General features: G+C 51.4%; 1 protein-coding gene across 1 annotated transcript; it reads left to right on the plus strand.

Moving 5' to 3' along the window:
* On the plus strand, nucleotides 1-26,731 carry LOC127209565 (mitogen-activated protein kinase kinase kinase 21-like). Its single transcript, XM_051169255.1, is given in 15 exon segments — nucleotides 1-40; nucleotides 43-212; nucleotides 215-383; nucleotides 386-760; nucleotides 12,528-12,708; nucleotides 14,560-14,708; nucleotides 15,524-15,699; nucleotides 17,706-17,946; nucleotides 19,192-19,314; nucleotides 21,025-21,175; nucleotides 22,111-22,208; nucleotides 23,533-23,805; nucleotides 23,808-24,052; nucleotides 24,054-24,273; nucleotides 26,322-26,731. Coding segments are annotated over 15 exon segments (2,982 nt in total). The 3' UTR covers nucleotides 26,693-26,731.
* The last annotated feature ends 1,161 nt before the right edge of the window (nucleotides 26,732-27,892 follow it).

A 27,892-nucleotide genomic window follows, 5' to 3' on the forward strand; every position in this document is an offset into this window, starting at 1 on the left:
ATGGCGCTGCCTGGAGCCGAGGGCACAATTGACACGCCGCTGTCCCGGGCCGGGGAGACTCGGGGAGCTCGTCCTCCGGGATTGTGGGCCGGCTTTACGACTACGAAGCGCGGAGCGAAGGACGAGCTGAGCCTGAGGCGCGGCCCACGATAGTGAAGGTGCTGTCCCAGGACGCCGCGGTGTCGGGCGCCGAGGGCTGGTGGGCCGGCCAACGTGCAGCGGCGGCCTGGGTATCTTTCCCGCCAGCTACGTGGCGCCGTGTGGCCCCGTGCACCGCCCCGCGCCGCCCCCGCCGCGGCCCTGCTCGCCGGTGCACGTGGACTTCGAGCGCCTGGAGCTCAAGGAGCTGATCGGCGCAGGCGGCTTCGGCCAGGTGTACCGTGCCACTGGCAGGGCCCGGAGGTGGCGGTGAAGGCCGCGCGCGGGACCTGAGCAGGACGCGGCGGCGTGGCCGAGAGTGTCCGGCGCGAGGCGCGGCTCTTCGCTATGCTGCGGCACCCCAACATCATCCAGCTGCGGGTGTTGTGTGCCTTCGGCAAGCCGCACCTCTGCCTGGTGCTGGAGTTCGCGCGCGGCGGGGCGCTCAACCGCGCGCTGGCGGCCTCCGCACCGGATCCCCGAGCGCCGGGACCGCGCCGCTCACGCCGCATACCCCCGCAGGTTCTGGTCAACTGGGCGGTGCAGATCGCCCGCGGCATGCTCTACCTGCACGAGGAGGCGGTGGTGCCCATCCTGCACCGCGACCTCAAGTCCAGCAACAGTAAGTGAGGCTAGTTCCTAGGGAACATGGTGCCGAGAGCAAACAGGTGTCTTCCTGGACTCTGAGAGCCGGATGACTGTCTCTGGTTAACTTGCTTTAGGGCTGTTCGTGCTCACTCTGGTGTTACTACCCTCTGCATCCCTTTAAAAGACAAGAACAGGCGCTTGCATATAAATTCTTGTTACACTCTGGACCTGCGGCAACTCTAGGCAGTGGGGTGTAGGCAGTGGGTGTATATCTGTGTAGGTCTCCCAGTACATTAGCTCAGGTCTTTGCCAGCCCTGGCCCTAACGGAGTATGTTTAGCCTGGTGGCCGGATTTTAACTCTCCTCCTCATTTCCTTCCACGTTACAAGCGTTCTTATTAAAGTTTCTAATTCCTTTCTCCTGGTGCGCGGCGCTGCAAACGGTGGGCTTCTTGCCTTCCAAGCAGCACTGTGCTGCTGAACTCCGCCCCCAAGTCGTCTTTCCCCAAACCTTACCGATCAGATGTTCAGATGCCTATGAAATACGTCCTTATTTGTTTGGAGGAATCTTTCTGTAAATCGGAAGCGCCCATTTGGGCTGAGAAAAGGCACTGACCCCGGTACAGTACTGCAAACTTTAAGTATCAGGCTGCTGTCAGTTACCTTATCTACAAGTCAGATTGGATTTTCCAGATGTTAGCAAGGAGCTGAATCCGGTCTAAGCACAAACGCTGACAACATTTGCCGTCCACGAGAGCTAGAGGGTTCGCAGTTTGAAGTTGCTTCTTCTCCACTGAGGGTCTTCCCACCCCTACAGTGAGATGGGATCTCTCGCAAGAACTGGAGCCAGCCGGAGCTAATGCGCATGCGCACCGCCCCTCAACCCTCAGAAACCTGCCAGGACAGGAGCTAGCGGAAGGGCGTCAGTGTCCTCTAAGTGCCAAAAGATAATAACCAGGTCGGTGAGCGTTACTCTCCTCATAAGCGTGCACAGATTCTATTTTGCTGCCATGGTTCTTCAGTTCGGAAATGTACTTGAAAGTTAAAGCGTTCTCTTCCGTTATGAATGCTTGGAATGTGGTACCCACGTGTGAGCATTGGATGACCCAAGCCCTGCCCTCAGCCTACCTAATTTAAGTCTCAGCTGCTGCAGTGATGGCCTGGGCAAGCCGCCCTGTGTCTCAGCACTCCAGATGACCGTGTGGAAGACCCCGGAGTGATTTGCTTTAAGGATTCTGCCCACGTAACGTACTGCATGTCTTTCTTTTATGTCCAAGTGCACACGTGGGAGGGTTGGCGGGTAGGGTGTTCCTGCATGTGAAGGCCTGCTTGAGAGCTTCAGTGTTCTTCCTTAGCTGCCCTATGCCTTTTTTTTTTTTTTAAACGTTGAGACAGAGTTTCTCACTCTTCTGGAATCAGAGGATGTGGCTAGGTAGCTGGCGTGTGGAGCCCCTCCATGGGATCAGGAGTCTGGGCCTCTCCACGGAGTGTGCTGCCAGGCCCGGCTTTCTGTGAGGTTTCTGAGGATGGAGCTCAGGTCCTGCCGTTGGGCTTGCAGGTCAAGCCCTTCTCTAGCTGAGGCAGCTGCAATAAGGGGTTTATTTATGTAAGCGCTTCATGCTTAATAGTTCTGCTATCAGTCCCCTCTTGTTTCCTAACGTCTGAGATCCGGAGAGCAGCTGTGTGTAGCCTGCTGCCCACAGAGCAAGGCAAGCCCTCCGTTTGTCCTGCAAACCAGACTGCTGGAGGCCTCTACAGAAGGGGGTGGGGAGGGGAGCAGTGCACCCTTGCCAGCCCCTCCTCTGCAGGATCTTCACGACAACACAGAACCTGGCATTCTGCAAGTTAATCCTGCCAAGACCCATCCCGTCCTTACACAGAGGTCCAAGGCCAAAGCTGCTGCTTTTGTGTTTGTACCCAGTCTGGTTTGGTGGACGGGCTTTTCACGCACACGTGCGGGAGACCAGAGGACACCTCAGGGCTTTTCGTCGCTCTGGTGCTGAGACAGAATCCCTGACCTAGTACAGTTCAGCAGCTCAGTGCCTGTGAGGGCCACGCCACACGTCAGTGCGTGTTTGCTAGTGTGTGCATAAAGCACAGGACGGCATGGGAATCCTTGCTTACATGTTTCCACATAAAAGCTGGCTCTTTTTAAAAGATGTCCTTAGTACTTTGTAAACTATTTTAAATAGTTTTTAAAGTAAGACTAGTAAATGGTTTCCCTTATCCCAGCCAACGCTAGCTGCTGTGTGTCTGGGAGGATTCCTTTAGAGACTCCTACCTTTAGCCTTTTGAGATCTTTTCACCTTTGGAACAAGGAGCCAAATTTCCTAGGGCATGAATAATTCTTTAAAGAGAGTCAAGTTTTCCTTTATTTTAGAATGTTACCATTGCAAGCTGTAGATGTAGCCCAGTTCCTAGTGTGTGTTTTTAGCACAGGGCTCCCCGCATCTTCAGCACCCCAGAAAGTGGGCATGGTGACAAATCGATCCGGATCCCTGTACTGTGAAGGTGAAGGCTGGAGGATCGACAGTCCAGGGGTACATACTGAGGTTAAAGCCATCTTGGGCTGTATGAGATTTTTGTCCCCAAAACTAAAACACTTAAATTTTTATTTTATTTTAAGTCACTCAAAATGAACTGGTTTGGCTAGATGGTAGCTTGGCCAAGGGTTTGTTCTGACTTCACCTCAAGTACCAATTAGTTAGAACAAGGCGGGATATTTGAATGACTGTGGCCTACTGTGTTCAGAGCAGGACGAGCTGCACAAGGCTCCGCCTCAGTGTGCATTCTGTTTAGTGAATGCATGAGGTATTTTGGGATTCCATCTGATGCGCGAGGCTGTACCTCCTTGTTCTGACTGTGGGGTGTAGTGACACGGCTCCCGCACCTGTTTGACGGCGTTTTTTTGCTGCCGGCAGTAGTTGCTGCAGAGTTACTGACTGCAGACAGAGCTTTGGGTCAGTATGGGGCTTATTTGCCTGTGCAGTCACCAATGACAGTGAGGAGCAGGAGAGGACTTCCACCCTCAGCCAGCAGCGTGACTGCTTAACAAATGTTAGAATTTGTTGGAGATTCTACGCCTTTTGACAGGTTTTTTTCTTCTCTCGTGCGTTCTAAGTCTTACTACTTCCTGGGGACTTGTCTGTGTGAAGCACAATGGCTGAGACAAGCTTTTGCCCTTTGCTGACTGATGGTTACAAACTTGTGTGTGTGTGTGTGTGTGTGTGTGTGTGTGTGTGTGTATGTGTGTGTGTGTGTGTGTAGGCCAGAGGTCACCCTCAGGTGTCATTCCTCAGGATGCTGTCTGCCTTGTCTTTGAGACAGGGTCTTGCCCCATTTAGCTAGGCTTGCTGGCCATCTGCTGGCCCAGGGGTCCTGCTGACTCCAGCTCCCAGCCCTGGATCATAAACACGTGCTGCCATGCCTGGTTTGTCATGTGGGTTCTGGGAGATCAAACGCTGGTCCTTATGCACAGCAGGCACATCTCCTGCTGAACCACCCACCCTGCAACCCCCAAGCTGCAGGTGTTGAGCTTCCTGAGGTAAAAAAATGCTGGGAGCACAGCACAGCACAGAGCAAGCACAGCACAGCACAGAACAAGCACAGCACAGCACAGGGCAAGCACAGCACAGCACAGAGCTGTGTGCTTGTGCCCTGCTGGAGAGTGGAAGAGGCAGTTCTGAGGAGCCTTGAGAATTCTCCCTGCCCCAGTACTAAGGACGGAGCCCAGGGTCTCACCAGAAACTTGGCAAGCAGCCCCTGTGCTCCATCCTCCGACTTCTTTACTGTTTTCATTAGGAGACATGGTCAGGTACCTGAAGAACTCCATAGCCAAGCAAGCCCTGAGCTTTGGAACCTCAGCCTCCAGAGCTGCTGGAATGAGTCCGAGCCAGCGACCAACTACGTATTCGTTCAGAGAGGGTCAAAAAGCAAAATGAAACACCTTGGCTCCAGGATGCATTTTAAACCATTTCTGGCTCTTTCTGGGTCACAGGGACACTGTGGCAAGGCAAGGTGGATGACAGCGTCTCTGCTCATCAGCGTACGATGAGGAAGGGCTGGCGTTCACGCCGGGTAATTGTTGCATGTCTGCCAGGTAACCAAGCAGGTGAGAGAGGGGCTGGTGGTGGAGGAGAATGAACCTTCTCAGAGCAGGGCCTACAGGAAGCAGCCTGGGTGGAGAGCTCGACTGTGCCAATACCTGTGCGCTCAGGACACTCTTATGTCTCTGCCTGGCATCCTGGGAGCGTTTTGTGCCCAGAACTGATGATGTGCTCTGATTTTTGTTATTTATTTCATATATGTAAAATATATATCTATATAATATATTTAGTATATGTAATAATATGTGTATATATGTTTTATTGCTGGGGATGGAACGCAGGACTAGCAAGTGCTCGACCACTAGGCTACACCGCCGCCCTGACTCATGTTTTCAGTGACTAGCCAATGGGCAGAAGGTGGTGTGAAGTGAGTGACGGCTGCCATTGCTGTCTCATTGGAAACAGCTTTCAGGGGTCTCGGGGTGGGGCCTGAGACACGTGGTGCGGTGGGTCCTTGCTTGCTCACACTGGCTGTGAATGTTTAACCTTACCAGACTCTGAAAGGCCAGGGCATTAACTTAGGGTCACTCAGGCCTGGTTTTATTTTGTTTTGCTTTTGAGATGGAGTCTGGTTGTGTAGCAGGCTGGCCTCACCTCTTAGGTACACAGGATGACCTTGAATCTCAGATCCGTCTCTACTTCCTGAGTGCTGGGATTGCAAGCATGTGTCACCACAGAGTGGGATGGAGCCTAGGGTTTTCCTGCACGCCAGGCAAGCACTGCACCACCTGAGCCATCTCCTGGTCAGCTACAGAGCACCCTGACTTGTGGTATTGTGTACAGAGTTCCTTTCTTGGAGGCTGACTCAAGTCCTGTGGGGAAATCTGTTCCACAGTTCTTAACACTTCAAAGGCAGTTGGTAAACATTGCTGTGGAGGCAAATGGCATTTTGGGAGGAGCAGTGAGCGTTACAGGTGTGGCTGGATGGAAAGGCCGGGACGGGTTGTGGAATGCTCCCGGTGTGGCAGTGTCAATCACCTTGGTGCTTCACAAGGGTGTGCACGCACAGGGAGCTGAGGAACAAGATGGCATTGTCTGCTTTATGATGGTAGAGTCAGGGATTACTGAACAGCAGCAGTAAAAACGTGACCCTCAGGCATCAGCTTCACACACTTTGTTGATAATTTATGAACAAATCACTGTACATTTGGATTTTCTTTTTAATTCTCTTGAGACTCAGAATATATTAATTATTTTATATGTTTGAATATTTTGCCTGCATGTATGTCTGCTTACCAGGAACATGCCTGGTGCCCACTAGTGGCAGAGGAGGACATCAGACTCATAAAACTGGAGTTACAGATGCTGTGAGTAGCCATGTAGATGCTGGAAACCAAACCTGAGTCCTTGGAAGAGCAGCCAGTGCTCTTAACCCCTGAGCCATCTCCCCAGTCCTATTTTCTTTTAAGTGGGGTGTGTGTGTGTGTGTGTGTGTGTGTGTGTGTGTGTGTGTGTGTGATATGTGGTCTGGCATCTCCTCACCTTGGTTTTATTTTCTGAGGGTCTGTCACCTGAGGGTGCTTTATTGATGGAACTGCTCTGCCAGCCCCCAGCCTACTTTGTATAGGTGTCCCCACTGTTAACTTACTGAGCTTATGGAAACTTCCGTGTCGAGTTCTCATGCCATGAGCTGTGAACAGTTTTCATGACAACGGAATACTGTTGTGAAGGCCTGTCTCATGGAATTGGTTTGGGAGTGATTTGGTGGTGGTGGGTGGTGGTGGTGGTGGGGGTCTATTTAGTTAACTGTGTCTTGGTTTTCTTTCCATGTCTGTCTTCTGTACTTAGAAAGCCCATTCACTCACTCACTCATTCATACACACACACACACACTCACACACACTCACACACACCCTCACACACACTCACACACACCCTCACACACACTCACATACACACTCACACACTCTCTCACACACACACTCACACACACACTCACACACACACACACACACACACACACACACACACACACACGTTTATTGATTGACAATAACCCATATATTAGGTGTCTGGAGTCCCTTCGGGCTCTTGGTTCTCTGTAGTGGACAAAGTGAAACAAGTTCCTCCCCTAGTGCATCAGACAGACACTAAATCTGTTGCTTGGTGAATGATGCTTAGCTTAAGTGCTCAGGTCGGAAGGATGATGAGAGTCCGGTGTGGTGAGCTCATGCTTGGAGTATTAACATGAGAAGCTGAGGCAGGAGGATTGCTGGGAGTTCGAGACCACCATGAGCTCCATGGTGAATTCCATGTTAGCCTGGGCCATCCAGAGTAAGACAGTAAGAAATCTGGGCATGCTAGTGCAGGCTAGTAGACAGCTAGCCTGGGCTACAAAGTCAGACCGTCTCAAGGAAAATAAAAAGGACGAGCTTTTGTCAGTGTTGAGCAGCAGCGGCCGATTGTCCTCCAGACATGGGTTCTTAGGAAAGTCCAGAGTCTTGAGGAAGTGAAGCAAAGAAGCCTGCTCTTGTGGGCGGCGGCCAGCGAGCCTTTGTCAGGTTCCTGGCAGGAAGCTGCTGTGGGGGTGAGGAGAGAGCCCCTGCGAAGCTTTCACTTGGGACGGCAGGGCTGGTTTGAATGCAGCTGTGCTGTGCGTGGCCTCACATTGTCCCGTGTATGGTTTTGGGTCCGTGAACATCACCAACAGCAGTTTGAGATCACATGCAGAGGGCCCTGGTTGGAGTGAAAATTTGGGACTCAGATTGAGTAAGGGAGGGAGGGGAGTCAGAAAAGCCGGCGGTCCTCCGCCGTGCTCTGTAGATCTTGTGAGAAGAGAAGACAGAGGCAGAAATAGCTGGGGAGGCGGGGTGGGGGGGGGGTGAAGCAAGCGGGGGTGGAGGGCTTCTGTAGGCCAGCAAGGGTAGGGCTGGGGCGTCCTGGCTCTAGGGGCTGGATTCACACACCTGCCTGGCTCTGCCTCTGGGAACAGGTGTGACCCTTCCTCCAGACAGCACAGGTGAATGGTTTCACGCTTGGAGGTGATTGAAGGCCAAGAGCTCGTGCTAATTTCTCTTCCTTCAGACCACTCCTCCCCCACACAGTTGGTTATCCGGTTACTCAGTTCACCCAACAAAGACAACAGGAAGTACTTGAGAATTGCCAGATCCAGCTGCTATGCTCCCAGCGCCCACAAGGTGGCAGCCGCAGTTCCAGGGGACCTGACCTTCTGTTTGGCCTCCGAGGCACTGCAGGCACATGGTACACCTGTGTACATGCAGGCAAAGCACTTACACATAAAACAAAATCTTCAGAAGAAAGAAAGAACCTTCCAGTCATGTGGGAGGGAAGGCCCCCGGGAAGGGGTTCCTACACATTCTTCTATACGGAAGCAGGATCCGGTGAGGAGCCCAAAGATGGTGGCTCGGGGTCCGTGGAGGGGTTCAGGCCCCCCCGGCTTGCTATAAGGTGGTGAGCATTCACCCAGTGAGCAAGCTCTGGGAGGTGAGAACACGGAGACAAAGCTGTGGCTTTTGTTTTTGTTTTAAATTTCACAATGACTTTAGATAGCAGAATTGTTAGGAGGTGGGGGGCGGGGAGGGTGAGGTGGGGTAGCTCTCGTGGAGAATACAAGAACAAGCTGGGCAGACCAGTGTCCAAAGGTGGCAAATAGACTTGAAAGCCGGGGCTGAGATTCGGGCCTCCATGGCTCAGAGGTGAGGGGCGACGAGGGAGGTGGATTGAGGAGCTCAGAAGAAACGCCAACTCGGCATCGTTAAACTTGGACAGTTCGCTTCTGCTCCATACCCAGTGCGCCCTATTGTATGCAATATGGACATTCACAAGGTGACCTTGTGACCCTGGGTGGAGAGCAGTGATGCTTGTAAGTATTCTCTACTTTATTCCCTGTTTTCCACGCGCTGGCTTTTTTTTTTTTTTTTTTAACAATACAATCCTAGTTAAAGATTAATTAAAACCCATCTGTCTCACAGAATGGAGTCTGGATTCAGTGACCCCATAAATGTTGGAGAAAGACAGAGTGGGTATGCTGTAATTTTTTTTTTTTTTTAATTACCCTGCACGCCAGGGAGACTTCAGAGATGCTGGGGGATTCTCCATCTCAGGGCTGGGTGGGCAGCCAAGGCAAGGCCAGGTACTGAGGAACGGAGCCGACAGAGCAGGGCGGAGAGTGCCGCCTGCAGCCTCAGAGAAGTTTCTCAAAGGCTCAGCCGATGAGGAGAGGAAGCTTTCCCAGGCCAGGAAGCCCACCCGCTAGGTGTGTGACTCTGGTCCTACCCTATGCAAAGCCTAGGGACCGGAAGTGGAAGTATGCGCCCGAAACCCTTGGGGACGTGGAGGGAGGGCCCAGGCCTAATTTACCCGCTGAGGTGGCACGTTGTGGTTTCGGTCACATTGCCCAAAAGATAAGGAATTTCAGGAATTCTGCCATGCCAGTTGGAAGCCGAGTCCCACACAATGGGCCTTTCATGGAGGCCGGGCCTATGGCTGGCGCTGAGGTGTTATTTTAGCTTGCTTTGTGTTGATTGTGGAGTGCGAGGTGCCAGTTGCTAGGGGAACTTTGGTCCCTGGCAGGACAGTTGCTAACAATTGCGCAGGCCGGGCTCCCGCCCACTTAGGAAGGAAGCTCCGCCAGGGCCCAGTTCTCCCTGTCAGCTGCTCTCCTGGGTTGTGGAATCCATGCTCTGGCCTTCGCAAGGGTGCGGATCTGGGGACTAGGCACATTCTGAGGTCCACGGTCAATGCTGCTGCTGTGCCTTCTGCATTGGTGATTTTTCTCATTGTTTGTGGCCAATTCCCGATAAGACTCCTGAGGGATGAAGGGTTTATTTTGGCTCACAGTACAGAGGACAGACCAACCCCTCCATGATGGAGGCACAGACAGGAGTGGGGGGGCAACCGGTCAGGTCACTTTCTGCACTTAGTCAAGAAAGCAGAGTGTGAACCGGAAGTGGGGCCAGCGATACCCTAGAGGCCCCGCCCACTGTTACTTTTTTTCTCCAGCCAGGCTCCACCTCCTAAAGGTTCTACAACCTTCCAAAACAGTGCCAGCAGCTCGGGACCAAGTGCTGAAACACCTGGTTCTGTGTGTGTGTGTGTGTGTGTGTGTGTGTGTGTGTGTGTGTGTGTGTGTGTGTGAGAGAGAGAGAGAGAGAGAGAGAGAGAGAGAGAGAGGAGAGGAGAGAGAGAGAGAGGAGAGGAGAGAGAGAGAGAGAATGCCTGAAAAAATCAGATTTATAGAACTTCGAGGTCTTTTCATCCCTGGGCCTTTATAGAGGGATCATTATTCCTTGCAAATAAAGATAGCACAGTGTGGGCGTGGCAGGGCGGAACAGGAGCTGGTGAAGACACAAATCATTTGCGTTTGTTTCTGTGGTTAGGAGCACCCACTTCAAGGACTGGGGACCACATGTGTTTTTAAATAGGGAATTAATCGTTCTTAAAATTCAAAAGAACAAAAATGGGCTTTAGCTTCCAGGGAAGAGCTATTCAAGCAGGCATCTAGTCAGCATGAGGTTTTGGCTGTTGCCTCCCTGGTAACAGCAGCGCAGGGATGGAGAATGTGAGAGATCCTCCATGCAGGGCGTTTTGGTTAGGCTTGTATCACTGCTGCAAAAACACTGTGACCGAAAAGCAAGTTGGGGAGGAAAGGGTTCATTTGGCTCACACCTCCATATTGCTGTCCATCACTGAAGGAGGTCAGGACAGTCTCTCAAGCAGGCCTGGAACCTGGAGGCAGGAGCTGATGCAGAGGCCATGGAGGGTGCTGCTTACTGGCTTGCTCCCCATGCCTTGCTCAGCCTGCTTTCTTATAGAGCCCAGGACCAGCAACCCAGGGACGGCCCCACCCACAACGGCCTGGGCCCTCCCTCATTGATCAATTGTTCACTAATTGAGAAAATGCCACACAGCTGGATCTCATGGAGGCGTTTCCTCAACTGAGGCTCCTTCCTCTCTGATGACTCTAGCTTGTGTCAAGTTGATACACAAAGCCAGCCAGTGCCCAGGGACACCTCTGCTTACAGCCCTGGCATCTTGGGTTACATTTTTTAATCTGTAAACTGGAAGTTTTAATTCTTCCCTGGCTGGCTGGCAGGAGAAGGGCTGCAATGTGTGGAAACAGCTCTGCTCAGTGGGAGATGGCTGACTGACAGCATTGGTATCTTTACTGTTAGAATGGATGCTATAGCATTGGTGAAGGCTAGCCCAGCATTGGTGAAGGCTAGCCCAGCTTATGTTGAGGCATACAGAGTATAGTGTTGCTCTGGGGGCTTGGGGGACTGAGTTTCTCTAGTTGAGTTTTATGTGTAGTTGCACAGGGAAGTGTTAGGCAGGAGGTAGAAAAGCAGAGGGGACGGGCAGGCACCAGCAGGTGTGGGCTGAGCGGGGCAGCCTGCCCTCTGAATTTCCAACTTCATGAAGTCCTGGTATCTCACTAATTATCTCCATGGACTCAGACGTCTGTGAGAGTTCTGCAGACATTGGTCCTTGATAAGGAGTTATGTTAATATGTCATCTATTGGCGGCAATCTCCTGTGCACTCAGCAGGAAAGACACTCTGCTTTGATGAGGAAGGAGTTTCTTGGAGTGAAACATTTATTTTTCTAGTCGTGTTGACTTTGATAACTGGTCTTCTCTGAGACATCCTGGTAAAAAGGCTCTTGACCCTAAGAATCATTAACTTTCTACCTCAGCTGCACCATGCTGGAAGATTATCTTAAAACTTTACCTGGCCATGGCTGCAAACTGCTATAAGTTAAATAAAAGTGGCAGAATGCAAATATGTTCTTGACTCTGGTAGCTACCATGTGATTGTATTTTTTAAAATTTATTTAATCTAAACGAGTTGATAATCTTATGTTTACATTTCACAGTACAATGAAAACTGCACTTTAAAATTATACTCACCCTGCCCCCGCCCCCGCCACCTCCAAAATTATTCTTTTTGTTTGAAGCTGGGGCTGGGTTTCCTTGTCAGCCTCAGGTCTGTGACATCCTGGTGAAATACAGCAGGTAATACAGAAGTGACAAAGAGGCCCCTTCTGCTCTTATCTGTCTGTCTGGGTTGTGCCAGGCTAAGAAGGCCCCATTATAGGGTGAGTTGGGGTTCTCAGTGTTGTCAGCCCAGGCATCATGGACAGACGGCCACCCATGAGTGACCTCATTTCAGAAGCAAATCTCATGGAAATCATCCCAGGGGAAGGAGGGCCTCCCCCATGGGTTTTGGGGTCATACTGGGTGGCCTGTATCCAGGAGACAAGGGGTGGGGGAGTCATGGCGCACGTCAGAAGAAGAGCAGAGGGTGTGCCTGGAGGGAGCTGTCCTTAGAGCCGTGGGCACAATGTGAGCAATGTAGTCACAATAAAACCTGGGCATGTTTTGATGCAGGCCTTGGCTACCCAAACAAGATGGTGTTTCAGATGCCATTTTAGAGGGCTAGGCATGTAGCTTAGTGGTAGAGCACCCACTAGGATTCGGAGAGCTCCAGGTCCTGTCCCTGGTGTGAAGATCAAAGATAGAGGGAGGGTGGTGGGAGGCGGGTGTGAATACAACCACTGTGTGTGTCATACGCAAGTATCTGTGGTCAGAGGTTTCTTCTTCTTCCTCTTCTTCTTTTTTTTTTTAATGGAAAGGGTTTTGCTATTAAGACTATGAAGCAAAGCAGTAGAGGACTTATAAGCAATTGGCTGGGGGGTCGGGCCGTGTGCCCACGTCCCTCCCGCCCTTTCCCCTGCAGTTTTGCTGCTGGAGAGGATCGAGCATGACAATGTTTGCAACAAGACACTGAAGATCACAGACTTTGGGCTGGCGAGGGAGTGGCACAGGACCACCAGGATGAGTGCGGCGGGGACCTATGCCTGGATGGCCCCGGAGGTCATCAGGTCCTCCCTGTTCTCCAAGGGCAGCGACATCTGGAGGTGAGCACCCGTCTTTGGTTGGAGCTGCAGTGGCTTGCTGCTGCTGCATTGTTGCTGCTGCTGCTGCTGCTGCATTTGTTCTTTGGAGTCGGCAGGGCTTCGTGGTCCTGCCTCGAACAGCAAAGTGCGTGCATGCGAGGGCAGCTGACTCAGACGTGGTGGTGGAGGTTGCTGCTCAGCGCGTTGTGTCCCATGGTAACAGGGTCTGGGGTCACGTCTTGAAGGAGAAAGCTTTATTTTTGGCTCAGGGTTTCAGACATTTCCATCCACGGGAGAGGAAGAGACAGTGGAGGACTGAAGGGGGCAGGGGGAGGACTAGCCAAAAACAAAAGGGCATGAAAAAGCCATAATTTATGGGGGAAAATGACATTGAAAAGGGATTCTCTTTTGTTAATTTTTAATTTTTATTTATTTATTTTATGTATATGAATGCTCTATCTGCATGTACATCTACATGCCAGAAGACGGCATCAGATCTCATTATAGATTGGTGTGACACCGTGTGGTTGCCGTGAATTGAACTCAGGACCTCTCTACTTGTAACTTATATATTGAGACAAAGACTCTGTAGCATCCCGGGGACCATGGGGAACCCTAAGAGCTTTCCCTTCCATGGCTTAGCGAGTCAGACCCTCTGAGGGCAGAGGCTGAGCATGCGCATTTTATAAAGCAGCAATGATCTTTTCATGGAGTTTATCATGGGGACTCTCTGTCCGGATGAAAACAAGCTACAGAAGGGAACTCGGCTATCTTTTAAGAAATTAATCTGTCAGGGGTTTAAAAAAAATCTGCTACCTTCCCCATAAATTGATTTTATATTGAACGTCATGCCCCAAGCCTAGGCCCCTCGCTGTGTGTCTGCCATCCTCCTGTAGTTACAAGCTGGAGTTGGGGGAGCACACGCTTTAGAACCTCCAAATGCGGCCAGAGCAGACACAACTCCGAAACCCACCTGTACTTTGGTTTCAGTTGTGCAAAACCTGATGATCTGAATTTTCATTAGAAGTTGCCGGTTAGGAGAGAAGGAGAGATGCGAGGCCGGTGACAGTAACAGATGGCTGGGGCCTGAGAGGTGGTTCAGTGGGCAGAGGCCCTTGCTGCCAAGCCTGGCACCCTGAATTCAGTCCTCGAGACTCAGCTGGCAGAAGTGGAGAACAGCCTCCCACCAGAGAAAGTCATCCTCTGACCTCAGCTTGCAACCATGGTGCTCACGTGGACATGCACTAAATTAAAAAAAAAAAAAAAAAAAAAAAAAGAAAAACCAACAACAGCAACAAGAATGTCAGCTGTGCAGGCTCAGTGGTGTGTAGAGGATGATCCTGTTAGCCCAGGGCTTGAGAGTGTAGCCCCGAGCGACACAAAAGCTCAGCCCAAGTGTGTGTGATTCTGTCATCTAGTGGAGGATTAAAAAGAAATTCTGTGTGTGGATGTTTTGCCTGACTGTGTGTCTGTGCACCACATGTATGCAGTACCTGGGGAGGCCAGAAGAGGGCACTGGATGTCCTAGGACTGGAGTTGGAGACAGCTGTGAGCTGTTAAGTTGGTGCTGGGAATAGGACCAGAGTCCTCTAGTGACCCTTTAACTGCTGAGCCATCTCTCCAGCTCCTTTCTGGGGACTTCTGTGAGACAGGATCGCACTGTGTAGCCCAGACTAGGCTGGAACTCTTAATCCCTCTGCCTCAGTCTCCTGAGTGCTGGGGTTGCAGATGTGCAGCACCGTAATCCAGCTATTCTGGGGTAGAGCTGCCTTGGGTCAGCTGGAAATGCTGATCCCATTGGCAGTCGGCTGACGGCGTGGGGGAGGATGCAAAGGGCGAGCCCAAGTCACTAATGGGAACTTTGCTTTCCAGCTATGGAGTGCTGCTGTGGGAGCTGCTCACAGGAGAGGTCCCTTACCGAGGCATCGATGGACTGGCTGTGGCGTACGGGGTGGCCGTCAACAAGCTCACACTGCCCATCCCGTCCACCTGCCCTGAGCCGTTTGCAAAGCTCATGAAAGGTGTTGTTCAGCCCTGATCTAGAGAGTCTGGGGGCCAAGGAAAGTTCTTAACAGGGACAGATACGATATTCTTATTTTTTTAAAAAGCAGTGTGGGTGCTGTTGAGGTGGCTTGGCTAATAAAGGCATTTGCCACCAGGGCTCACAGGCTGAGTTTGATTTCTGCGTGCTGGAAGAGACCAGATGCCCATTGGTGCTCCCCTGATACCCTGAGCACGCATGCATGCGCGCATGCGCGCGCACATACACACACACACACACACACACACACACACACACACGGCGATTGATTGATTGATTGATTGATAAATAAATAAATGTATAAAATTGAAAAAGCAAAGGAAATATTAAGCTAGGTGCAGTGACACATGTCAGAAATATTATTATTATTATTATTATTATTATTATTATTATTATTACTACTACTACTACTACTATTATTATTATTATTATTATTATTATTATTATTAGAACAGGGTCTCCTATTAGCTCAGGCTGGCCTGGGAACTAACTCAAAGCAATCCTCCTGCCTCAGTTCCTTGAGTATTGGGCTTCTGGCACAGCAGCTAGGCCTCAGCACAAAAAAAAAACCCTTGCATCCATGGACCAACACAAGCCCATCCATCTCGTTGTGAATCTGTCACCTCTGACACGAGTGTTGGGGACACGGGGCACTTGGGTGCTCATGGATATGCACGTAGGATCTTCAGCAGTCAGCTCTGCAGACGGGGTCTCCTGGTTTAGGGCGACAGGCAGCCTTCTTGGAGATACAGCTGTAGTGAGAGGAGAGAGTAATGTGACTCTCGTTTGTCGCAGAGTGCTGGGAACAGGACCCTCACATCCGGCCCTCGTTTGCCTTCATTCTCCAGCAGCTGACGGCGATTGAGGAGGCCGTGGTGACCGAGATGCCCCAGGAGTCCTTCCACTCCATGCAGGAAGACTGGAAACTGGAGATTCAGAACATGTTCAACGAGCTGCGAACCAAGGAGAAGGTGAGAGTGTGTGGTGTGCAGTGCCACCTGGGCCACGGGGACGCCAGCCGGGGTGGTCTCACTGCACAGTGCCACCCAGGCCAAGGGGACGCCAGCCGGGGCGGTCTCACGGCACAGTGCCACCCGGGCCACAGGGACGCCAGCTGGGGCGGTCTCACTGCGCAGTGCCACCCGGTCCACAGGGATGCCAGCCGGGGCGGTCTCACTGCACAGTGCCACCCGGTCCACAGGGACGCCAGCCGGGGTGGTCTCACTGCGCAGTGCCACCCAGGCCAAGGGGACGCCAGCCGGGGCGGTCTCACTGCGCAGTGCCACCCAGGCCAAGGGGATGTCAGCCGGGGCGGTCTCACTACGCAGTGCCACCCAGGCCAAGGGGACGCCAGCCGGGGCGGTCTCACTGCTCAGTGCCACCCAGGCCAAGGGGACGCCAGCCGGGGCGGTCTCACTGTGCAGTGCCACCCAGGCCAAGGGGACGCCAGCCGGGGTGGTCTCACTGCGCAGTGCCACCCAGGCCAAGGGGACGCCAGCCGGGGCGGTCTCACTGCACAGTGCCACCCAGGCCAAGGGGACGCCAGCCGGGGTGGTCTCACTGTGCAGTGCCACCCGGGCCATGTGTCCCTGTTAATTAATGCTGGCTTTGTTTCAGACTAAGAATAAAGAGTACTGAAAACATATAATTTGAAAGACCCTTCCCTCTTTGTAGGTTTTTTTTTTTTTTTCCAAGACAGGGTTCTCTGTGCAGCCTTGACTGTCCTGGACTGGCTTTGTAGACCAGGCTGGCCTCGAACTCACAGAGATCCGCCTGCCTCTGCCTCCCAAGCTGCTGGCCAGGTCATCTGCACCTTTGCACTCAAGACGCAAAGGCAGGAGAAACAGAAGCTCGGGGCCAGCCTGGGCTACACAAGGCCCTATCTTTAAAAATCTTTCCAGATTTAAAAAAAGTGAACACGTAAGAGAAGTGAAGAGATGGTTTAACATTTTGCAGGGATCTTGGTTTTCCCCTAAAGGATTAAGAACTGTACATGTATGTAACATGTAACTATGAGCGTCATCCTTTCTGCATTGAGTTGTAATTGGAGATTTATTTTGAAACCTAGGTGGTAGAGGGCACACTGCCACCGGCACTCCCAAAGCCCCGGCTTCCATCCCAGAACCTCAAAAACCAGAGCCTGTGACTAACACACACTTGTGATTCGCCATGCTCAAGAGCTAAAAAAAAAAAACAAAAACAACAACAACAACAACAACAACAAAACCCCTGAGAGTCCTGCAAATTTTTAAACTGTCTCTTCACCTCTCTAACGTGGTCTCTTCTCTATGAGGAAAAATGTTTGGGGTGGTTGTATCTCTGCAGCTCCTGCTGCCGACACCCAGCATTGCACAACATAAGAGAGTGCAGCCTGACGGTCACTGCTCGGCACTCCATCTTAGCTTGAGGCTAGCCTGAGCTACATAGACTGGGTCTCAAAACGTGAGCAGATAAATCAGGTTACTCACAGCTGTTCTTTGTTGACGAGTGTTGGTGTGTGACTTACATGTCAGTTCAGTGGGTCTCAGCCTTCCTAACACTGAGACCCTGTGATACAGCACCTCATGTTGTGGTGACCGCCCCCCAACCATAAAATTACTTCATTGCTACTTCATAACTGTAATTCTGCTGCTGTTATGACTCATAACGTAAATATTCAAGACGCAGGATGTCTGGTATGTGACCCGAAGGGGTTGCGACCCACAGGTTGAGAACAGATGTGTCACATGCTCATGAAAGCCAGAGGTGAACATAAAGCCACGATAACCTCAGGTGTGAACATGAGTGAGGGAGGCCTTTCCCTGTCGGGGATGAACAGAGGAGAAGGGAGCTGGCGTTGGTGTCCCCCATGGTTAATAACAGGCTGGGTGATCGGCAGCTCGGGCCATCTTGGGCACAGTGAGCTCACTGTGAAGGGCTGGGGGCGGGGAGCGGTACAGGAAGCCCGTGCTGAACTTCCGGGGTCCTAACTTTGCAGGAGCTCAGGTCCAGGGAGGAGGAGCTGAGCCGAGCAGCCCTGCAGCAGAGATCCCAGGAACTGCTGCTCAGACGCCGAGAACAGCAGCTGGCAGAGCGGGAGATCGACGTGCTGGAGCGAGAGTTGAACGTCCTCATCTTCCAGCTGAGCCAGGAGGCACCACATGTGAAGAAGAGGAAGGGGAGGTTCAGGAGAGGCCGTCTGAGGCTCAAAGATGGCCACCGCATCAGCCTGCCCTCAGGTCTGTGCCGTCGGGAGGTAACATTTCAAGGTGTGGATGAACGGTTTTGTGAGTGAGTGAGTGCACAAACGCTTGCCAACCCTGGCCCTGACGCATTGATTGATGTGGAGAACATTCATGGATGACATGTGAGACGGAAGTTGTGTGACGTCACTTCTCCGGAATATTTGGCTCTCAGCAGTGAGTGCTGCGATGGGCATCTGAATATAAAGGAGAAGGCGGGCTGGAAAGCCAGTATACATTAGCCCCTGTTTCTGCCTTTGTTAATCTTCGTGTTCTGGCCTGCATGTATTGCCACCGTTATATGTTTATGAGTCCCTAAACTTGGGGTGGGAAACGACCAAGAACTCGGGTGGGAAGATCCAGTGTTGGAAGAGTGAAATCTTTCCAGCCAAGCCCCACTCTTCAAAGATAGAGAGGTGGAACAACAGCCCACCTTCTTTTTGTTGTTGCTTTATTTTGTTTTTTTTTTCAAGACAGGCTTTCTATGCTTAGCCCTGGGTGTCCTGGACTTGCTTTGTAGACCAGGCTGGCCTCGAACTCAGAGATCCGCCTGCCTCTGCCTCCCGGGTGCTGGGATTAAAGGCGTGCGCCACCACCGCCCAGCTGACACTCCACTCTCAAAGCCCTCCTCCAGTGACATATAGCCTCTAACAGGGACATCCCTCCCAAACCATCCAGACAGCCCCACCAACTGAGGGCCAGGTATTCAAATGCCTAGAGCTTTCGGGGGGCACATTTACCACTCAAGCCACCACACACAACATACCCTGCAGTGTATTCTTGTACTTTATGGAAGAGACAGTGATGCCTGGAGTTCCAGAATGAGCCAACATGGTCACTTATTCTGCCACGTCCTAGCCCTGTTCCCAGCCTACGACATCTACAGAAATGAAACCACCCCGTATGAACTATCTGTGCTGTCGTAAGAGCACCCTGACAAAGGCGATGCTGAGACTCGCATTAGCAGGTGGCCAGCCATCACTGCAGGGAGCTCACGGCAGGAGTGCAGAGCAGCTGGCCACATCCACAGCCAGGAGCGGAGAGAAATGAGCACATACCTCCTTGTGCCCGCCTTTGAGTCTTTGAGAAGTGATACAGGGCCATCCTGAGAAACAGGCCCAGAGATTAGCCCTGACATGCCTGGAAGAGTCTCTGCCTAGTTGACAGTGCTGGCTATGACTGTAAAAAGACAGTGAGGAAGGTGATGGTATATCCCTGAAGAGTTGGCTCTTTCTTTCTCAGATTTCCAGCACAAGATCACGGTGCAGGCTTCCCCAACCTTGGACAGGCGCCGGAGCTCGGACAGCAGACTCTGCAGCCCACCCAGCAGCCCCGTGATGCTCCCCCGCCTTCGAGCTATCCAGTGTGAGCTCTCGTCCATGGCGCAGTAGCCTTCCTCTTCGTCAGGGCCATGCCTGCCACGGCCACACTGAGTGGCTGTGCTATCACAGTGGTCTGCGTGGGTGGGGGATGGTGAACACATGGCAGTGAAGATTTGGAAATAAAAGCTGGCCTTGGGGCCAGACGTAATGGCACGCTTCTGCAGCCCCAGCACTTGGTGTGGAAGGGGGAAAATTGAGGGCAGCCTCAGCTATATATCGAGTTCAAGACCAGCCTGAGCTATAGGAGACCCTGTCTGAAAGAATAGAAGAAACAACCAAAACCAAACCAAAACAAAACACCCAAAACAATAGCAACAACAAAACACAAAGAAGTTGGTCTTGGCTTTTTAGGACATTTTTTTCATACTCCAGTATAAATGTGACATTGTGTCAATGCAGTGGGGACCTGGAACCAGGAGTCCAGGTTATCTCAAAGACACTGCCACACTAGACAGCATCTCTGCCTTCTGCTGAGGTGACTGGGGATATAGCTCAGTGGTAGAGCACTTGTTAGGTACAGGAGGCCTAAGACCTAACCCCAGAAAAGTAATCCTAACGCTAACACTAACCCTAACCTCTGACCCTGACCCTGACCCTAACCCCTGACCCTGACCCTAACCCTAACCCCTGACCCTGACCCTAACTCTAACCCCTGACCCTGACCCTAACCCCTGACCCTAACCCTAACCCCTGACCCTGACCCTAACTCTAACCCCTGACCCTGACCCTAACCCCTGACCCTAACCCTAACCCCTGGCCCTGACCCTAACTCTAACCCCTGACCCTGATCCTAACCCCTGACCCTAACTCTAACCCCTGACCCTGACCCTAACCCCTGACCCTGACCCTAACCCTAACCCCTAACCCCTGACCCTAACTCTAGCCCCTGACCCTGACCCTAACCCCTGACCCTAACTCTAACCCCTGACCCTGACCCTGACCCTAACCCTAACCCTAACCCCTGACCCTGACCCTAACTCTAACCCCTAACCCTGACCCTAATCAGGAACTTGAACATGCTTTGAGCACTTTACAAACAATATAAAGAAGATATGTTTTCCTGTTTACAAAAGTCCTGTTTTAAAAGGCAGATGTTGGATGCATAGTTTGATGTCTGTCTTCATGAGATTTTCCCTTCCATGTACACATAGATAACTACACAAGTCTTAAAAATTTATTTTACATTTATTGTAGACCAGGCTGGCCTTGAGCTCACAGAGATCCACCTGCCTCTGCCTCTCAAGTGCTGGAATTAAATGGCGTGCGCCACCAAGCTCAATACTAGTTACACAGTTTCAAAGGAATGTGTGGTTTGTAGTTTCTTTAGTAATCTCTGTGTGTCTGTACAGTGTGTGTCCATGCATGTGTTCGAGTGCCTGCACGCGTGTGCCTCAGAGACTGTGGAGGCGGGAGGAGGGTCCTCTCCTGTCATCTCCTTTGAGACAGGTCCCCAGACCACATGGATGGTGATCTGCTGGGGATTCCCCTGTCTCTACACTCTCAGTCTATTCCTTTTTTTTCTAGTCTTTTTGCTACTTAAAAAAAATTCCTTATGAATACAAAAAGCAGTGTTCCAAGGTGGGTGAGTGAGTTGTTCTCACTGGTCTGTCAGGCGCCTTCACTCCATGCAGAGCAGAATGGATTCTCGGACTTTTTAGTAAAGTCAGTGTGTGACAGTGCTTTTCCTGTGCAGTAACTTCGGATGAGAGCAATAAAACCCGGGGAAGGAACGCGGTCTTCCGGCAAGAGGACTTTGAGGATGTGAAGAGGAATTTCCGGAAGAAAGGCTGCACGTGGGGACCGAGCTCCATTCAAGCGAAGGGAAGACCGGAAGGCCAAGAGCGGTAAGTGTGTGAGGAGGGGGCGCCTGGCATGGCCTGGGATAGTAGAGCCTGCCTGTGTCCAGGCTGCAGTTAGACTGACGCAGAGACCCCTGGGTGTTGCCTCAGTGTTCTGCAGCGTGTTGGGCTGACTGTATGACATGACTATTCAGTAAGTAATTTGACATCTTCATGTATCAAGTATAATTTGTGTTGTTCAGTCCTTTAGAGGACCCGGGTTTTACTCCCAGCACCAACCTGATGGCTCACAGCCGCCTCTAACTCCAGGGGATGTGTCTCCCTCTTCTGGCCACTGTGGGCACCAGACATGCATTTGGTTTGCACGCATACATTTGTCACAAAAGGATCTAAAATGTTAACAGTTTTATTTGTACTTTGTGAGGCCTTCAAAAATTCAAAAAGCACAAAGGTGTCCTCTTTGCACTTTTAAAAACTCAGCCGCTGGACTGAGATGCTCAGTGGAGAAAGTGCTTGTCTGGTAAGCAGGAAGAGTAGAGTCCCATGTCCAACACTTGCAAATGCTGGGCAGGTATGGCAGCCCAGGGTAATCTTAAACCCTTGAGGGGAAGAGACAAGGGATCTCTAGGGCAAACCAGCTTTGCCACCCGAGGCAGACTAGGTAGAGACTCTGCCTTGATACAACGTAAATAGAGAGCAATTGAGGAAGAGATGGAACATCAGCCTCTGCCCTCCACGTGCAGGGCACAGAGGTGGAGAAACACACATGCACATACATACACTCACCACACACAAGTAACCATGCGCACACACAGACACACACATGTGCACAAGCACAGACACACACATGTGCACACATGTGCACACACACACACACATACACACATGATCATACCAAAGCATTTATTGCTAACATGTGTCTGCTAACATGGGGTCTTCTGCAGTTTTATTGTGTGAACACAAATGTCTTTCTCTCACAGGGTCAGACCTCTCTCAGATGGCCACAGCCCTTGGTCGTCTCTGTTAATAAAAAGTCAGAAAACCACACCCTTGGCTTCACTGTTTGTGGGCCAGCCAGGTAACTGTGCCTCAGGAGGTGGGAGGCTGGGCTGTTCTTAGCTCCTGAGGGCTCTGAATCATCTCACGTGGCCCTCAAGTCTGCTGAAAGGTAGCGTCAGGTCCTTCACGTAAGCCCGTGGGACTTCTTGGCGCTACGAAAGTGGGCTCCACGTGTTTGGGGACATAGAGTTCATAGCTTACTAGATCTTACCAGAAAATCTAGCACTCCACTCAGCCATGTAGGCCAGATGAGTTTGGAATGGCAGCTTACGGACTAAGGATGAGCTGGGGTTATACTATAGTCTGTGTAGAATGAGTTCAAGAAGGGAAATTACTGAAGGCCTTCAGGATGGCTATTAGCAAAAAGAACCCGGCCATTTACACCCGAGCACTCACAACAGCCTTTTTAATACTGTGACAACATGGAAATGTTTCAGTAAAACTAGAACTCACCCCCATGTCCCCTCCTCTTGAGGGGTCCCTTCAATAAGCAAGGAAAATTAGTGGAGGGACCGGGGCTGCGTGTGAGCAGAGGTCCTCAGGGGAAAGGCAGGTGTGTAGAGAGAAGTCCCGCCCACTATCTTGGAGAGCATGGCCGTCCTCATGGGAGTGAGGTTATGTGTCGGAGATCACCACACAGGAAACAGGGCAGGTCTGTTGTGTCTTACCTTGAGCCCAGCACAAGGAGGTTGCAGTTGCCTCACACCTACAGGAGAGCCTCACCCCCCTCCTTAGCCAGTGAACTTGGTGACCTCCGTGGGACTCTGGCCTCTCTGGAGAAATCACCTCCCTACACACCCATTGCGCTAGCCCCAGCTTCTGATCGGGTCTGTCACAATGCAGCTTTCTGGCGCCACCTCAGGACTTTGGATTTTGTGCCAGGTTGGCCAAGAACTTGGGTGTCTTAGTTGTCGCTGGCTTAGGTTTTGCGACCTGAGAACTCTTGACGTGCTATGTAGCAGTCTTGTGTGCAAACTGAGCAGTGGACAGGGGCTGTGCACTTTGGCAAAGCAATAAAATATGTGCATCTTATACAGTGGTGTGTGTGTGTGTGTGTGTGTGTGTGTGTGTGTGTGTGTGTGTGTGTCCCCACACTAATTTCTGTCATCAATGCTGATGAACACTTCCCTGAAGGGCAGGAAGTACCGGTAACTTCCATACAACCTTTGGGAGCCTGCATCCCAGGGCTCGGGGCTCTTCCCACCAGAGTTCTCTCACTGAAAGGCTTCTGCGTGTTTTGCTGTAGTGTGGTACCTCATGGAGTCCAGGGTGTCAGTACAGGCTCAGTGCTGGTGTTTGCTACACAATAGTTCTACGGTGCTTACACCTGTATCTCTGCTTAGGACCGTGTGAGGAGCCAGGCCTTGTCCCTGATGGACAAATGAAGTCCCCTGGCCAGGCCTCTGCTGCTCTTCCTCTTTGCAAAGACAGCCAGGGAGAACACTCAGTCGTTGCTGAGAATCGGGAGGCAGAATCCCCTAAGGGCTCCTCGATGAACAATATGGGTGCGCCCATGCCGAGGAAGAAGACGGAGTCGGCTCTGTGTGAGTGTGGGGTGCTGCTGGCATCACTGGCTTTGGGACTGGATGTAAGGAGGCTACACGGAGCGCAGGCCCCAAAAAGCCATCACCCAAAGAGGAAAAGAAGCAAGAAGGCATCCTCCAACGGGTCCCTAGGTGCCAAGAGAGCACCGGCCCACTCCTGAATCAGCTGCCTGCAGGCAAGACACCCAGTGATGATGATCCTGCTGTCCTGCTGCCAAGTGCCACCCACCTTTCCTCGAAGCCTTCTCTCTCCACGAAGTGTCTGCTGCAGGCTGGTGAGGAGGAGCCCTCTTTGGGGAGCACCCGGGTCTCTTGTGGTCTCAGGAATGCTCAATCCAGATTCCTGTTCTGTCGCCCCAGAAAGAAGCTGTGAACTCACCCCTGGGCCAAGAGTTAAGACTGACTGTGGCGTGCTGAGAAGCACATCACCTGCTCTCCCGGAGCAAACAGGGGAGAACCTGCCAGCCGGTGCCACTGGAGAAGACAAAGAATACCACTGTGTGCAGCCAGGGTCTGAAGAGACCCCCTCACAGTCTCCAAGTAGGTAGCAACAGCCCGGTACCGGTGCTATGGCACTGGGGAGGCTGGGGAATGTGGGCTGGACAAGCGGTTCCTCCTCTTTTTCTAGTGATTTCTGTTAATAACTTGACACTGTGTGAGCCTTTATAATTTTAATGTCACCAGAGCGTAGACTCTGAAGAGAGGGCCTGATTAGGATCCAGCAGCTTCAGACTGTAAGATCATGTAGGTACAAAGCAAGTGATGGGTGACACTCGGGACCAGGGTCTGGCCACAGAGATGGGTCACAGGCCCATGTGCCAACAAATAGAGGGCAGAATAGCTGACCACAGCCCCGAGCCACAGCCATCTAACCCCATCCCTAAACTTCTCACCCCAATGCGGACACCAACCTTAACCCTAGCACTAACGCTAAACGCCTAACTCTAACCCTAAACGCTAACCCTAAACAGTAACACTAACACTAAACACTAAACACCTAACTCTAACACTAAAAACTAACTCTAACCCTAACACTAACACTAACGCTAAACACCTAACTAACCCTAAACTCTAGCCCTAAATACTAACACTAAACACTAAACACCTAACTCTAACCCTAAACCCTAACAGTAAACAGTAACCTCTAATTCACACATAAAACCCAATCCTAACCCTAAACCTAAGTCTTGGCTCTAAACCCTGATTCTAACCCTCTCACCCTAATGCTGACCAGAAGCTGTCTTCAGGCCTCCCTGGGATGCTGTTGTAACGTGCTGTGCTGGGCCCGGACTGAGGTCCTTGTCACCTGTGTGTGGTTGGTGGTTGGTGTGTGACAAAGCTGCAGCCGTAGTGACTTAAACACTAGACCCTATTTCTCTCACTGTCCTGCGGGTAGAAGTCCAAGGCAAGGGTGTTGGTAGGACTGGGTCTTTCTGAGATGTCTCTGCTGGGCTTGTTCACACGGTCTCTCTGTGTCCCGACACGGCGGTTCTTATGAGTGTGTCATGGTCAGAAGACACTGGGGCCTGCCCATATGAACTTATTTTAGTGTAACTACCTGTGAGGATCCAGGTGGCATCTCTAAGGCTGGGGAGACAGGTCAGTGAATAAAATGCTTTCTGTGCACATAACGCAACCTGATTTCAACCCCCAGAATGCACATCAAAATATTGGGCGTGGGAATAATGGGAAAACGGGGGAGGGGAGGAATGGGAGGATACAAGGGATGGGATAAACATTGAGATGTAACAAGAATAAGTTAATAAAAAAAAAAAGAAAAAAGAAAAAGAAAAAAAATATTGGGCGTGGTGGTGCACACCTGTAATCACAGCATTGAGGATGGAGACAGGCAGATGCCTGGGGCTTGCTGGCCAACCTGTCTAGCCAAATCAGTGAGGGACCCTATCTCTGAAAATAGGTGGAAACATCTGGGGTACACACACACACACACACACACACACACACACACACACACACACACACACACACACAGGCACCCAGGTCATGATGGTGTCACAGCTAACCGTGTAGAAGCTGGTGCTCAGGTTTGCTGAATGTGACCTTGGCCACATCTCAGGTTTGCTGAATGTGACCTTGGCCACATCTCTGTAACACGTCTGTGTACTGATAAGCTGCATCACCTCTCCTGTAGTTAGGTAGGGCTGTGCTAAAAAAAAAAAAAAAAAAAAAGGCAACCGTACAGTTACAGGTACGTCTGTGCCTTGTTTCTTCTGTATGTGAAGGTAGTTAGATTACCGTCATACAAGGGTTCTCTGAAGCTGTGGCTATGTAAAGCTATTTGAGCCAGGCACAGTGGCTCATGTCTGACATCCTAGCTATGAGGGGGCTCGGTGAACATGGCTGGGAGAATTTCATAGAGCAAAACACCCTTTCTGGTCTAATGTCATATTTTCACTAAGGAAGACGCCCTGTGGTGGCTGTGAAAGGCTTGTGTAATCACAGTCTTGAGGCTCTAGGTAACCCCACCATCTAGTTGAGTACTCGTCACTTTTTCTCTTCCCTCATCGCTTCAGAGGTCTGTCTGCTCATTGTACATTGTCTGTCCGTCTTGGTTTTCCTTTGCCCAGGTACCCATGGAGACTCTGGACGACCATGCTCCACCTCACCTGCTCCTCGCAGTGACTGGGCAAGCCAGGACTCTCCTGCACAACCCCACAGTGTCCAAGCCAAGTGCCAGGCATGCCCTGCCCTGCCACAAAGCCCACACACTGCTCCATTGAGAACGTCCCCGCCTCCCTGGGCCTGTGACAAGGACCATGTGCTGCCAGCCCTTGCCTGTTTCCTTGGTGCCCAGGAGGGGAGCAGGTACCAGGCACCTTCCTCGCTGGACACCAACTTGGAAGGTCAGAGCAACGACTGTGCCATGCCCTCCTGTAGAGTGAAAAACATAATGTGCCAACCATCCATCTATGCCCTCGAGAAAGACTTTCTGACCTGAGGGCCTTTGCCCTCCCGACATTGTCAGTGGAGGTGGTCACGTGCAGGCACTGTGCCGTGTGGAGGGTGCTGACCCTGAGGCGTTACCGGTGACTACGGTTGGCTGCATTGTGTCCCCCACAGGAGTGCAAAGGAGTGTCAGCTGAGCCGGGCATCGTCTGAGCCTGCACCCATGCTTCACCCTCATGTGTGCCCAGCCTCGAGCACGTGGCGAAACTGCAGTGACCGATGCTCTTTGCTTCCTTTCTCATCCTTTTTCTCTTTTTCTTGTCCTTTGGGGTTTTTGTTTGTTTGTTTTTTGTACAACAGAAAGCCAAGAAGTAGCTATTCACTTCTTGACAGTGATAATGTGATGTTAAAAAGTAAGGCTATCCCACAGAGGGGATAAAGTCCCTGCTGATAATTGGAGTTGATTCAGAGTCCTGCTGAAACCACCCAGAGAAAGCAGTAGCCTTGTAATGTGGAAAGTATGTATGTCCAGTTGACTCCTGAGCTACACAAAGACAGTGCTCTTCCCGGAGGTTTTGTTGGGTGTAACCTATAAAGGTTTTTATCGAGGCCTGGAGAGATGGTTCAACAGTTAGTGCACATATAGCAGAGCCTGGCGGCCCATTCGCTATAGACCTCAACAAACTGAAAGACTGTTTAATCTAGTTCCTGTTAATCCGTATTGAGCCTTCCCCTCCCGCTGTAGCTGGGGCCTGACACGCTATGTGCAGAAGTCTGTGCCTGACAGAGGTGTTTACACAGGTTGTTTGTTTTGTAATAAACATTTTTATAGCTTGTCTGTTGGCTTCGTGGCTTTGACCTAAGTGCTTACAGCGGCTTGCTTTCTATTCAGCGAGGAAAGCATGAAGGGGCGAGGCTTCTGTGTGAACATGCAGACATGAGTTCAACCCCTAGGGCCCCCTAAAACAGCCAGTCATGGCGGTGCGTACTTGAGGTTCCACGGGGATGTGGAGACCCGGGCCTTATTAGTGAACAGTCTAGGTGGACTAGCAAACCCCAGGCCAATGAGAGGCCCTGTGCCAGAACACAAGGCAGATGGCTCCTGGGGATTAATGCCCAAGGTTGACCTCTGGTTACACACACACACAGACACACACACATATGCACACATACCTTTGTGTTCACACATGTGTGATACACACACTCTAAGAAGGAATAAAAAATGTAAATCTAATGAAAGATCAGACTGCAC

This window comes from Acomys russatus, chromosome 26, assembly GCF_903995435.1.
Source record: "Acomys russatus chromosome 26, mAcoRus1.1, whole genome shotgun sequence".
Classification (NCBI taxonomy): Eukaryota; Metazoa; Chordata; class Mammalia; order Rodentia; family Muridae; genus Acomys; species Acomys russatus.